The 13,989-nt window shown below is 30.3% G+C and overlaps 3 protein-coding genes across 3 annotated transcripts; 1 reads left to right on the top strand and 2 right to left on the bottom strand.

The window, feature by feature from the left end:
• Window positions 1-41: 41 nt before the first annotated feature.
• Tsp_02438 (deoxyribonuclease II family protein) lies at window positions 42-6,217 on the bottom strand. The gene is made up of 12 exons (XM_003378144.1): window positions 6,120-6,217; window positions 5,353-5,804; window positions 4,887-5,090; window positions 4,231-4,477; window positions 3,547-3,640; window positions 3,079-3,177; window positions 1,953-1,996; window positions 1,456-1,679; window positions 1,229-1,399; window positions 814-1,017; window positions 191-417; window positions 42-146 (listed from the first exon to the last, which is right to left on the bottom strand). Exons 1-12 carry the CDS (start codon window positions 6,215-6,217, stop codon window positions 42-44), a joined length of 2,169 nt encoding a protein of 722 aa, XP_003378192.1.
• A 985-nt stretch (window positions 6,218-7,202) lies between these two features.
• Tsp_02439 (hypothetical protein) lies at window positions 7,203-9,157 on the bottom strand. Its single transcript, XM_003378143.1, has 5 exons — window positions 9,136-9,157; window positions 8,406-8,576; window positions 7,949-8,203; window positions 7,347-7,588; window positions 7,203-7,307 (listed from the first exon to the last, which is right to left on the bottom strand). Exons 1-5 carry the CDS (start codon window positions 9,155-9,157, stop codon window positions 7,203-7,205), a joined length of 795 nt encoding a protein of 264 aa, XP_003378191.1.
• A 2,257-nt stretch (window positions 9,158-11,414) lies between these two features.
• Window positions 11,415-13,558, top strand: Tsp_02440 (WD repeat-containing protein 82). The gene is made up of 5 exons (XM_003378142.1): window positions 11,415-11,698; window positions 12,829-12,931; window positions 12,980-13,049; window positions 13,161-13,318; window positions 13,379-13,558. Exons 1-5 carry the CDS (start codon window positions 11,415-11,417, stop codon window positions 13,556-13,558), a joined length of 795 nt encoding a protein of 264 aa, XP_003378190.1.
• The last annotated feature ends 431 nt before the right edge of the window (window positions 13,559-13,989 follow it).

Here is a 13,989-nt window from a genome sequence, read left to right as displayed (position 1 = left end):
AAAATGTTATAAAATTTTGATTTCCTACTTCATACTGCTTTTCATGATGGACAGTTTTCAACTTGAGCAGCAATAGCATTAAATCGAGCAAAAATTGCATCCTTGTCAATACAAACTGCCATCGCAGGTTCTTTTATTTGATTTTTCTAAATTTAACATCAGTAGCTTTATAAAAGTCTAATATACTTACTGAATATGGCTTATCCATGAAGCAAAATATATTTCCAGGTTCTGAAACAATCCAATTTGATTCGTCAGCCTCAATATTAGTGGCTTGATCACCAATTTGAGCTGGGCTTTTAATTAAACGAATATTCCTTTGTGAAACTCTGCAATCTCCTTTCAATTTATTGTCTCTTCTAGACCACACCTTCATAGTCTTTTTGAGAGCTTTTACAATGACTTTTTTGTAAAGTTCTAAAAATGAAATTGCAAATTTTAAAAGTATTTCTCATTAAACATATGTACTTCTCATTCTACAAAAAATATAATTTGTATTTACTAGGCGATAATCTTTCTTCAGTGATCACAAATTAAATTCTCTTCAACTTCAGTGAAAATTACTGCAATAAAAGAAAGAATAACATATTATCTGCGTTTTAATCAGTAATTATTGAAAATTATTTTGGTAAAGATACTTAAAAGCGACACGTAATTACATTTTCATCGCTGTTAGTGTGATTATATGCATTTCCAAACATATGATGTTTCTTCGCTTAGGTTTTACTTATTACTACTTTTACAAAAATATGAGAAACAAATTACAAAAGCCGCTAAAATAATCATTTTAGTTAATATGTTTTATCAACCCACCATATTTGGATTTAGCTGATTTGCTATAAATGTGAATGTCAACAGGAGCAGGCGCCGCAGTTTTAATCGATCGTCTGGTCGTAAATGGTGGCGTAGTAGGAATTTGTCCTTCTGCTAATTTTTTAAAATCTGGCATTCCTGCTGTTTCTGTTTCAGGAATATCATTATAGTATACGAAAGGCTCAATTTGAATTAATGAAGCAGCTAAATAGAAGGAATAAAATGTTTAGTACTTTATAATGCTAATATTTCATTTTAATGAGAAGCAGATATTTTAAATATTAAAAGCTTTTTCAGATTATTCGTTAAAAAGATATGCAGAATATCTTGTTTCAAAGATACTAATAAGAATAAATTTGTAATACAAAAAATGCAGTGATTTTTGATATGGCATTAATATAAGCCACGGTCTAACCTACTGCGTTGATTTGGGTCTCTGCGATTGTCATACAAATTAATAAGTGTCCTTTCGCAATTTCAGATGCAGGCCAACTGTAGCCTGTTCTTGCTGCTGGAAATCCTGGAACAGTATGTACAATCCACGCGCCATCATTTTGTCCAGGAGATGTGCTGATGATAATGACACCTGTCTCATAAACAATTTAAGTAATTGTGAAAATTTTGAATTTTTATTCATCCTACCTTTGCTGTTGGAGTTTGTTTTCACATTAGGCACTGCTGGTGGAACGTTGTTGTACGCAAGAAACTTCACATTATCATGGGGTCCTACTACATTTTTCAGTGTAACTGCAAATGAATTCCCATTATTTTGAGTAACGGGTGCTGCACCATTCGCCCAATCATTAGGTGAATCTGAAGCGAGCAGTTTACCATTGTTCTGTGCAGGTCCTTTGTATAATATTGCCCTATACGTGTTGTAGCTTTTTATATCATGTTTTCATATTCATTTTTCCTATTTTGTTTTACTTAATGGAGCTAACCGAAGTATGAACATTTTAGTGGTTTCTGCAAGAACGATGTAGGTAAGGAAATTTTGAAAATTTGTTACTTAAAATATTGCTGTTGTTGATAACCGCCTCTGGTTTCATTATGAACATAGAAATTACAATGAGGAAACTTCAAAAATTAACCAGATTATATATTTTGCAAGAATGATGTGGAATTATCATGAAGCTTACCAATCTGCATCTTGTCGTGCATTATTATTTTTGCATTTTGCATTCTGTGAAGATATAATATTTGGCAAAGCTAAAAATATAATAACTGTTCTCATCATTTGTTAACATCTAAATGTGTTTCAACTAATGACACACAATGGGACATATATAAATATAAATTAAATAAATATTTATTTATTTATTTTTATTTATATATCTGTGCGTGCGCGTATATTTGTGTAAATTCGTTGATTGGAAAATATTTATGAAGCCGTATAGAGTCATTCTCAAAATGCAATTAAGCTTCATTGTGTTAATCTTCAGATGAACAAATATAATAATTACCAGTTTCATTTTTTATAAGGATGGCTTGATTTAATTTTCAATTTGATGATGTGTAGGGTCTTTTACTTCAGATATTCCCACACGTTTGCGTTTCGAAATAGTTCACATTCCTGTTTTTTCCGGTATCAATAACATTCTTATAAAGTATGCGCAATTACAATTTATTTAGAAACACATACTATGCATGACTTGATCAGGTAGAGTTTGATTTAAAACTTCAGGAAATTCGTGTTCCCAGGAAGCAAAGCTTTCTTTGTCTTGTAACATTGTTCACAAATGAGATGAACATATAGGTATGTAGATCACGAAAAAAAATGTTTAACATAAATGGGTATTGTACTAAGGCGATCATATAAGTAACAATACATTCTATTAGAGATCTAATGCACGCAGCATGACGCAGAAAACAGCAATGCTATTGAACATATATAAAACGCATCATGATAATTACCGTAAAATATATAGACAATTAAATTTTCAAAACTCATAATAATTATAAGTTATTGGAAAAGTATGCATCGCCTTATAGTAAATTAATCAAAATTTTATTCCATTGCAGTTATGCAAGCTTCTTTGGTATCTTTAAAGAAGAATTGAACAAATTATAAGTTTTCAAATAAAGTTGATTTCTATAGAAAAAATTTTAAATCCTTTCATTGACACCTGTTGTACTTATCAGCATTTACAAAATGAATTGTATCATCTACTTCTAAAAATAATGTGTGACATAAAAATACTGTGACACGCCTATTATAAATCAACATGACCATTATTTCATTAGTTACAATATAGAATGATTTACCTGACTTTCCACAAAAAGTACAGGAAATATTTTGTTCGTATAAAATGAGTGGCATTTCTTACAAAATGGCACATTTTTAATAACCATTTTCAATGACCTCTGTAAATAGAAATTACTGCTATACTCATTTATAAATCTTCATTCTCAAAATAAAACTTAATTATCAGACATTTAGAAAAATTATATAACCAAATATTTTTACTGTTGCAATGCCCAAAATTTGGCGTAAGAAAGCTCAACAAGCCATGAAGTATAAAAATGGAACGTCATTGCTTACATTTACAACATAATAGACAAGAGTAAAAATTATTTTTATACAATAAATATCACTGCATTATATAAGAATTGTGAAGTGTTAGGTATATCTCATCTGCATAAAATTAATTCTAAGACATTCTTCGTAAAATATAAAATGGAATGTAGCAAAAAGCAAAGATTTTCAAAGAATGTCTATGCGTTATCACCTACTACAATTGTCATTGCTGTTACTTCCAAAAAATTCTTGACGCACACCCCAAACATAAAATTAGCATCTCGCTCATGCACAACTTCAACAGCTGGGCTGCACGATACGAATATTTCACATAATAGATTATCAAAGGGGAATCATTAATGGCGCAATACAGCAGTGTACCGGCATTTCTCAGCAGCTGAGGATAATCTAACGTCTAAATATAGTCTGCAAATATCTGACATGCATTATTATGAATTTTATACCAGCTCATATTCGTGGATCTATAATTCAACTCAAATTATGAAAATGAGAAAACGCAGCATAACATTTGTTTACAACACTTCAATTTCAACATGAAATGATTTCAAAATGAGAAAACGTATAACAAAATGTTCCTTTACCGTGCTCTATTTTAAAGTAAACTCATTTCTAAGAAGATAAATTACAACTGCTATTCATGAAAAGATTTCAAATCAGTTTACAATAAAACAGCCGTTTAGTTTATCCAATTTTACTTCCAAATAATGCAAAATTTTACTTTTCAATTCCACACAGCTATTCACTGTGGGCAGTTTTCAACTTGAGCAGCAATAGTATTAAATCTAGCAAAAATTGCAGCTTGGTCAAAACAAGCTGCCAGCGCAGGTTCTGTCGCTTGACTTTTCTAAATTCCAATGGAATGAAAACATGAAAATTACTTTACTTTTAGTATAGTTACAGCATATGGCTTATCCATGAAGCAAAATATATTTCCAGGTTCTGAAACAATCCAATTCGATTCGTCAGCCTCAATATTAGTAGGGTGGCCAGCAATTTCAACGGGACTTTTAATTAAACGAATATTCCTTTCTAAGACTCTGCAGTCTCCTTTCAATTTATTGTCTCTTCTAGACCAAACCTTTATGGTCTTCTTCAGTCCTCTTAATATAACTTTCCTGTACATTTCTAAAAGAACATTTGTAAATTTATTGTGGTTGCTTTCTCAGAAAAATTAGTTAATGCTTAAATATGTTAATATTATAAAATTTGCATTTGGCAATCATTCATCAATCATTGCAAGTTAGAAATTGTAGAACTTTTGATAAATCACCTCAAAAATGGAATACATATGTTTTTACATTTTAAAAAGAAAACCCTGAAGTTTCTACTTTTTCGGTTGATATGTGAAGATGCAGCTGATCATTTGACGTCATTCTAAGCATTTAATGAATTGCATTTATAAATCTGTGCCGTTCAGTGATTTATGTTGTACATACTGTTGTTGTAAAAAGCTGTTTATCAAAAATGATAAAAAAAAGTCACAAAAATATGAACAATTGACTTTTAACTATTAAAGCAGTTTTCACCTACTTACCATATCGAGATTTAGCTGATTTACTGAAGATTTGAACAGATACGGCACCTGCACCCGTCAGTTTTATTGATCGGCTGATAGTGAATGGTGGCATAGTAGGAATTTGTCCTTCTGCTAACTTTTTGAAATCTGGCATTCCTGCTGTTTCTGTTTCTGGGATATCATTGTAATATACAAATGGTTCAGCATGAAATAATGACGCAGCTAAATGACAAAAATGTAATCAATGCAATACCTTTTACTGCATTTAATGCTAATGTGCATTTTTTTAATTAAGTGAATGCAATTGGAAGTTCTTTTCTGTTAATGTTTTAATATAGCTATTTTCAGAATACTTTTATTTAAATATTCTAATATTATCTTTCAAGGTTTTTCTAATGATTAAATCAGAATTATTTTCAGTTTAAAAAAAGCGTTGCTGCTTGAATTATTTGAAATATTACTTGAGATTTTGCTGCAGACTAACCTATTGCGTTGATCTGGGTTTCTGCAATAGTCATGCAAATTAGTAAATGTCCTCTTGCAATTTCAGCTGCAGGCCAGCTGTAGCCTGTTTTTGCTGCTGGAAATCCTGGAACTGTATGCACAATCCACGCTCCGTCATTTACACCAACTGCGGTGCTGATCATAATAACTCCTACTTTTAAGAAAACCGTTGGCCATTTTAAAATGTTTAAATTTGAGCATTTTCTACCTTTGCCGTTTGATTTTGTTTTCACATTTGGTATTCCTGGAGGGACGTTGTTGTACGCAAGGAATTTTACATTAACGTTGTTTCCTACTACATCTGTCAGTATAACTCCAAAAGAATGTCCTGCTGCTTGTGTTACGTCACGTGCTCCATCTGCCCAATTGCCCGGCACATCTGATGCGAGTAATTTGCCAGTGTTCTGTGCAGGACCTTTGTATAATATTACCCTATATGCGTTTTACCTCCTTATATTATTTTTTGAGGTTCTGTTTTTGTATAGATTACAAAAAAATAAACTGACATAACAAACTGAGTGAATTTTTTTCAGTATTTATTGGAAGAATGGTTGAGCTGTGCAGTTTCAACCAAACTTTTCTGCAGTTTTAATTCACTTTGTCAGTTCTATTCTCAACATGAAATAAAGGAATAAGAAAATTTCGCAAATTGTTATTATTTTTAATTTTAATTTTTATGAATCTTAATGGATAATTTTATTTATCATGTTTTCTGTTTGGATTGACGCCAGTGATAATGAAACTTACCAATCGGCATCTCCTGCACCACCTCTGTTTTTGCATTTGGAGTTCTGTGAAATTGTAATATCCGGTTGCAGAAGAAGCATAAAAACAAGAATCAGCATTTTGAAACGTGTATTTGTGTTTGAATTAATGATAATCTTCTTCTCCCTTATGTATGTATATAAATACATATATCTGTTTGTGTGAATGAAATAATTGAAAAATATTTATGGCCTTTAAGAAAGTGGCTATGTATATGCAATGAAACTGTACTTGACAGAAATTCAAATAAACAAGTACTGCAATTGTCAGTTTCATTGCACTTAATTTCAATATTGCTTTTGTAGAGTCGCTTGATTTAATATCAAATTATGTTTTATTGTTGTGGTACATAGTGCTGCTTTCGTTTTTGAAATTGCTTTTGTTATGCTTACTTATATCTCAACAGCATTTTATCTCTCATCAACATTCTTTGGCAGTGATATTAATAACCGTTATATTGAGCTCTAAATACTGCTTCCTTCAAGCTATTTTTTATACATGATTGCCAATTACTTGTTTGGCAGAAGTTTCTTGATTGAAAATATTTGATTCCACTTTCATGAATTTGAATAAATTTGAATGAATGGCACTAAAATGTTTGTTGATGACATGTTTTTCTTCAACCAGTTAGTATTGTAATAATGTTCTTTAAACTTACATTTCAAAAAATACTTTTAACTTTTGAAATGTTTTCATGTTTTTAAATTTTACAGAATTAGTAATTTTAGTTCTGATTTTGCTGTTTTCAATATCAACCGATGCATTCATTTTGTAAATGTGAAATTAAATAAGCAACTCAATTATTTTAATATACAGTGCACATTTCTGTAATTTATTGCAACTTTAATGTTGTCTTAAAAAATTGAGCTATTGCTTTTTACAAAACTCTATAAAACTTTACGTGTAAACACAGTTTGTGCAACAAAACTATAATGAGAATAGAAATCTGTCAGTAGAAAAACTATGATTCATAAAATCACAGAAAAAGACTGCAGTAAACGTAAGGCAGTTGGTATTTCAGTTTGAAATATTCCACGATATTACTTTATAATTTCTTACTGCTTTTCATTGTGGGCAATTTTCAACTTGGGCAGCAATGGCATCAAATCGAGCAAAAATTGCATTTTGGTCAATGCAAACTGCCATAGCAGGTTCAGCTGCTTGACTTTTCTAAATTACAACTGAATGATAATATGAAAATTATTTTACCTTTAAAATAGTTACAGCATATGGCTTATCTGTGAAACAAAATATATTTCCAGGTTCTGAAACAATCCAATTTGATTGATCTGCTTCAATATTAGTAGCATGATCACCAATTTGAGCTGGACTTTTAATTAAACGAACATTCCTTTCTATAACTCTACAGTCTCCTTTCAATTTATTGTCTCTTCTTGACCACACCTTTATAGTTTTCTTGAGTTTTTTTAAAATGACTTTCTTGTAAAATTCTAAAATTTAAATTGTATTCTGATCTGCTTTTCTGGTAAATTTGATTGTTGATCTAATATGTAATAATGATTTGAATTGCATTTAAAATACAGTGATATTCTTTTAGTGATCATAAATTGCCCAACAAGATTAGTTCGAATTATATTGAAAAGGTAAGACTTCTTTATCATTGGAAATCATTTTGCATTTTCTATAAATGAATATTGTTGCTAAATATTAATAAATAATTCTTGTTAATAAATTTTAATTATATAATTTTATGACAATGTTTGTTATGTACTTACCGCTATTTGCAAAAAAATATAATAAATAAATTACATTAAACATGAGAAACAAATTACATGTTTTGATTTACATACCATATCTAGATTTAGCAGATTTACTGTAAATATGAACGTCTATAGGAGTTGCACCAAACACAATTTTAATTGATTGCTTGATCGTAAATGGTGGCGAGATAGCAGTTTGTCCTTCTGCTAATTTTTTAAAATCTCTCATTCCTGCTGTTTCGGATTCAGGAATATCATTGTAATACACAAATGGTTCAGCTCGAATTAATGATGAGGCTAAATGAAAAGATGTGAACTGAATATTAATGTTAGCATCATTTAATGCTAACATTTATTTTTTTAAGAAATTAATACAAATTAAAGTTCTTTACTATACGTTCTTTGATAAAACTGTTTTCTGATTATTTTTCAATGTCCTGAGAATATTTTTCTAAGTTTTTATAATAATTTTAGTCAGAATTATTTTTAATATGAAGCTGCAATGATTTCAAAATTATTTGCAATATAGTTATGGTTATTGACCAACCTATTGCGTTGATTTGTGTTTCTGCGATAGTCATGCAGATTAGTAAATGTCCTTTAGCAGTTTCAGCTGCAGGCCAGTTGTAACCTGTTTTCGCTGCCGGAAATCCTGGAACAGTATGTACAATCCATTTTCCTTCATTCGCTCCTGGAGCTGTGCTTACAATAATGACTCCTGCATCATAAATGGCATGAAAGCTTATGGATATTTTACGAATTCTAAAATTTTCTACCCTTGGTATTAGATTTCGTTTGTACGTTTGGTACTGCTGGTGGAACATTGTTGTACGCTAGAAATTTTATATTTGGAGAGTCTGCTACAACACCTGTCAATGATCCTGCAAATGAATGTCCTGCTGGATTTGCAAGCGGTGCTGCTCCATTATCCCAATTCCCAGGTGCTGTTGAAAGGAGCACTTTACCATTAGCTTGTGTTGGTCCTTTGTATAATATAACCCTATGTATATTGCTTTACTTTCCTGCATCGTGTTATGTTTTTAAACAATGCTTTTAAACAGTTTGATATGAAATTGATGAACATGCGAAAAAGTGTTATTAAATATAATTAATACTGGTTGTTTGCAAGCAGTACGCCTAATTATTTTTTTTGATTTTCAACGAACGAGGTTATTCGTATGGATAGATCTAATTTGTGCTGAAAAAGAAGGAAACTTTGATTGCTTTATTTTATTTTATTTAATTTCCAAACTGTAAGCGCTTGTCTTAAAACTTACCAATCTGCGTCTCCTGCTCCATTATTGCCACTGCATTTTAGATTTTGTGAAACTGTGATGTTAGATAAAATCGAAAGCGAAAGTACAATTAATTTAAAGTGCCTCAGCATTTACTGACATATAACTTCGTGTGCATTAATGGCAAAATGCTTATTGTAGGTTTATATATATTTGTGTTGGTGAATTAATTGAAAAATATTTATAATGTTATATGAGATGGTTAAGTAAATTTGATTTATTTTTGCTGTGCAAATACTCAAATAAATAAATATTGCAATCAACCATTTCATTGCGTTTGAAAGTTTAACGTTTTTTTTATAAGCGAGGTTTATTTTATTTTAATTTTACTACATCTTTAAATTCGAAGTTTTTTGAAAATTAGTCTGTTTTCATATTTTAAATTGCTCAGTTTATTTCACTAATAAACATTAATTAATAATGATTAACAGACAATTGTCTAAAGGTTGGCATATTTCTTTTGTGAAAATATTGTTTATCTACTGTTATCTGTTGTTTATGAAGGGCTAAAGTTGCTCGATTGCAAAAACATCTGCAAAACTTTTGTAATATTAAAAATGTTTTAACAAAGTTATTCTGCATAGTTGCGGGATAAAATGTTTTTTAGTTCAAATCAGATTCAGTGTTATCTTTAAATGTTCTTTATCTTTTCTTATTTTTTTAATGTTCAATGTTTTTTGCCTTGATTTTCAACTTACAGTTTGTTTCTGCTTTATTTGAAGACGGCACTTGATAATTTGCATTTGATTTTATCACGAGCGCATGCGTACCAAGTAGGTGGCTTTGCGGTAAATATATCAAAACTCACTGCTATAAATTTAATCCAAATTATAACTTTGGGAAGCAACCTTATTTTTCTTTAACTGACAATTATAAATGGTCTGATAACTGTCCCTAGCTTAAAGCAATACCCTAAATCTGAGGTTGCAAATGAATCTATTTGCGCAAAAAATTCTCACCAGGAAGCTTGAAACTTATAAATGAAGTTGCTCAAATTTAAAAATTCTGTAACAGCAGCAGTTGCTTCAAAAACTGTTGTCATATAGCATCTTTAGTATGGTGATTTTCCAGATACGGAGTTGATAGATGGAATGAAACTAAAGATAAGAAAAAGCTCTTCAGCATTTCAGTATTTCTTATTTATTTTTTGCCTTATACTATAAAAAGAATACACATTTTGTGCACACTGTGAGCAGTTTAAATTTGTTTCTTTGATTAATCGGCGTTGTAAAATAAAATAACGCGCTTTGGAATGCCAATCAAAGCTAGATGAAATGTTCTTTGCAGCATTTGCCAAGGATAAAAGAGTGCTACACAGTATTTACTTCACTTGTGAATTATATGAACAATTTCTGAAAAATCCGTTACAATATTGTATTGCCAATTATTAACGCTTTTCATTATTTTTATAAACGAACGGTTGAAGAATAGTAAGACAGAATTGTATTTTATGGTTTGTCAACGAAGAAGAAAACAGCACCGGGCCTGCTTGCTGCTGTTGTTTGTGAAGCTCAACTCCTGTTCCTTAGCATTCAATCGACTCGGTATTTTCAGTATGAAATATTGACAGTCTCATCCGTCCGTAATATGGAATTGGCAAAAGTCAAGATAAATGAGGGTGTAGTTTCATTTGTCCCAATCTAACCGCTTATTTTCACGTTTGAGTTCTATTGGCTGTCGCATTGTCGCGTCATTTTTATTTCCATTGATTAAACGGTTATACATCGAACCTGGTGATCAGATTGGTCAGTTTAATCCGTCAAAGGGCCCGCTCTGTTAAGGCGTGTGTAAAAGAGCCTAAAAATGAAGCAAATCAGTTATTTAGAATCTGAAAAGAATCTAATTTTTCTCTTTTTACATAAAGTTTCAGATATTGGAAAATAATTTCTTATTAGGTATTAATGGTCCATATGCAAGTTCATTGCAAAAAGTTGCGTATTATTTTATTTTGATTTCTGAGATAAAGAAAATTGATGAAACATTAGATTATTGTTCTTATGACAAATAAAAATGATTGGGACCGGTAAAACCGAAATAGAATTTAAGAAATAAAAGAAAAAATGGGGGCAGGGGGAATTCTTTAAGTGACCAATGAAAAATTACAACCAATAAAGCAGGACCGCCAAAAGTTGGCCAGGCGGTTATGTAATAAAATTGGCTCTACACATTTTGAGTTTATATTTAAAATAATTTAGATTATTAATTATAATGTATTATTTTGTTGAAATTTTAAATTAATATAATTATGTTTTTGGGTGAAAATGCTTTCAAAAGTTACTTTTTTTGACAAAGATTTTTTACAAAAGCTAATACTTGATTTATTGAAATGCTATACTGTACATTTATCAAAGCAAATTTTGGTTGTTTTATTCATGAAGCAAACTGCCATTATAAACGACGAAACTGTGCGAAGATTAGTAGTTACAAAACGTTTAAAAGAAAAGGAAGAAAGCATAAATAGCTTAGATTTCAGTCCTGACGGGCTTGTTCTTGCTACAGCTTCAGATGAAGATTCTATAAACATTTACTCTATCAACAACGCTAGGTAAATATAGATGTGGTCATCTAGTAATGGTTTTTAAGTTGAAGTTTTAGCTTGAAGTTACAGGTTAACAGCAAGAAATATGGATGTGAACTGATTCGATTTTTGCGCTCAAGCGATTATGTTTTACATGGTTCTACCAAAATCGACTGTATGCATTTTTAAGATTAATTTTTTGATGTTTTTTACATCATATTTTGAGATTTTAATATTCAGCGATAATATATTTTTTATTTATTTGTGAAAATCATGGAAAATTGTCAACTAATTTTGCTAGAATTTACTGTAAATAATGTCGATTTGTCTTATTTATTGATTGTTAATAATCAGCTTTATAAACTTTAAAACATGTAAGCGATGAACTTGTTTTTCAGAAAGAGCTGAAAACAGTTTCAGTTTAACAGATTGCTTAAATTTATTTTTTGCCTCTACCCCAATGAAGTATATTTCAGTTTGATTTTGATTTTGATATGATATTCTTTTCTGTTAATTTTTAAACAAATTTTTTAACTTCTGTTCCATTTTAATGTAATATGTGTTTTGAGAACATTTTAATATTTATATTTATATTTATATATTTAGACATTTTTATATGTATTTTAGCCAGTGTTCGGTATTTATCCATTGTTGAAAACAAATACATTCGTTATTTTTCCGGACACACAGACAGGTTTAATGTTAATGCTTTGTTGTTTAATTTAAAGCAGTATATTTGTCTTGTCAGGGTTGTTTGCGTGGCGACTCATCCTAATGAAGAATTGTTTTTATCCGGATCGAGAGACAAAACAATTCGGCTTTGGGATGCCAGAGTAAACGGTTCTCAAGTAAATTTTAAAATGAAATTTAAAAAGTCAAAAATTAAGCACTGTGATCTTGCAGGGTAGTTACGCAACTTCTATCGAATCTTATCTGGATTTTGATCCAGATGGTCTGATGTTTGCTGCTATTACAGACAAAAACACTTTCAGTTTTTTCGATTTCCGAGCTTTAGATAAGGTGCCGTTATGTCTATTTAATTTTTCAGTTTCGAAGTATTTGTTCTGAAAACGTTTGCTTACCAATTTCATTTTTGGATAGGGCCCCTATAACAATTTTCCTATTCCAGAAGCTGATTACGACCAAAAGATTTCTAGCTTAAAATTTTCACCTTGTGGAAATATGATTATGCTTACCACTTTTGATGGAAATATATATCTTCTTGACGGTTTACATGGCAATTTGCTTCATACTTTATCGGTAAGATTTATTTTTGCAATTTGCTCGTAAAAATGGGAAATTTTGCAGGACCATGTATCTGATGGATCGTCATTCTTAGAAGCTTCTTTTACCAAAGATTCAGCTTACGTTTTTGCAGGTTTGTTTGAACGTTTCCATACATATATACATGCATACGTACGTACATATATATGTATATATCTGTGTGTATGCATATGTGCTAATATATTTAATAAATTTACTTGTATAGGTTCTTGTGACGGTAACGTTTATGTGTGGAAAACCGACAGCGGTTCAAAATATATAGCAATGTGCGGTCCAAATGGCGAAGGCATTCACAGTCAACCCGTCCGTTGTTTGCGCTTTAATCCAAAATATTGGTTAATGGTGACTGCATCTTCAGATCTTGTAAGTGTTTAATATTAAATTGTACCTTTCATTTGTACATTAATAATAATTTCTGTGCAGTTATTATTATTATTAACTCATAACATTTGTTCATTTGTTAAGTTTCTTACTTGTAGGCTTTTTGGACTAATTGAAGAAGCTGAACTGAACATTTCAACTGTTACATCTTTGTCATATGCAAATGCGAATGCAACAAAGAAAACTGTGAATCTCAAAATTATATTGTTTTGTTTTAATTGAATATATTATTCTCTCGCTTACATAGAAATAAAAAATTTTATTTTTTGTAAATTTTTTGACACGTTTTCTTGGGTTTCTTAAACGAAGTTATTTATATATTTTGACCCTTTAATCAAGAACACATTTCTTGCGCTAATTCAAATCAAGAAAAGTAAGCGGTAATTGTGAAGTTGCTTGCTTACTGTAGCAATCTTATGTTATTTGTTATGCTAAATCGGTTATTTTCGGACGCATGCATTGTTATTTTTACTAAATTTAATCAAAAAAAAATAGTTTTAAAATTATTTAATTTAATAAATATCAACTTAGAAATACAATTTGTAAAATCTTACGATAAATAAAATTAAACTTGAGTTACAGTTTAGTCATACTTTAGTAGGTGAACTAACTATTTTACGTGATTGTTATGTGAAAATCGAATTCTGTACAAT

This window comes from Trichinella spiralis, assembly GCF_000181795.1.
Source record: "Trichinella spiralis strain ISS 195 chromosome Unknown Scfld4, whole genome shotgun sequence".
Lineage (NCBI taxonomy): Eukaryota > Metazoa > Nematoda > Enoplea > Trichinellida > Trichinellidae > Trichinella > Trichinella spiralis.
The sequence above is the reverse complement of the archived record's forward strand: the minus strand, read 5'-3'. Positions and strand labels throughout refer to the sequence as shown.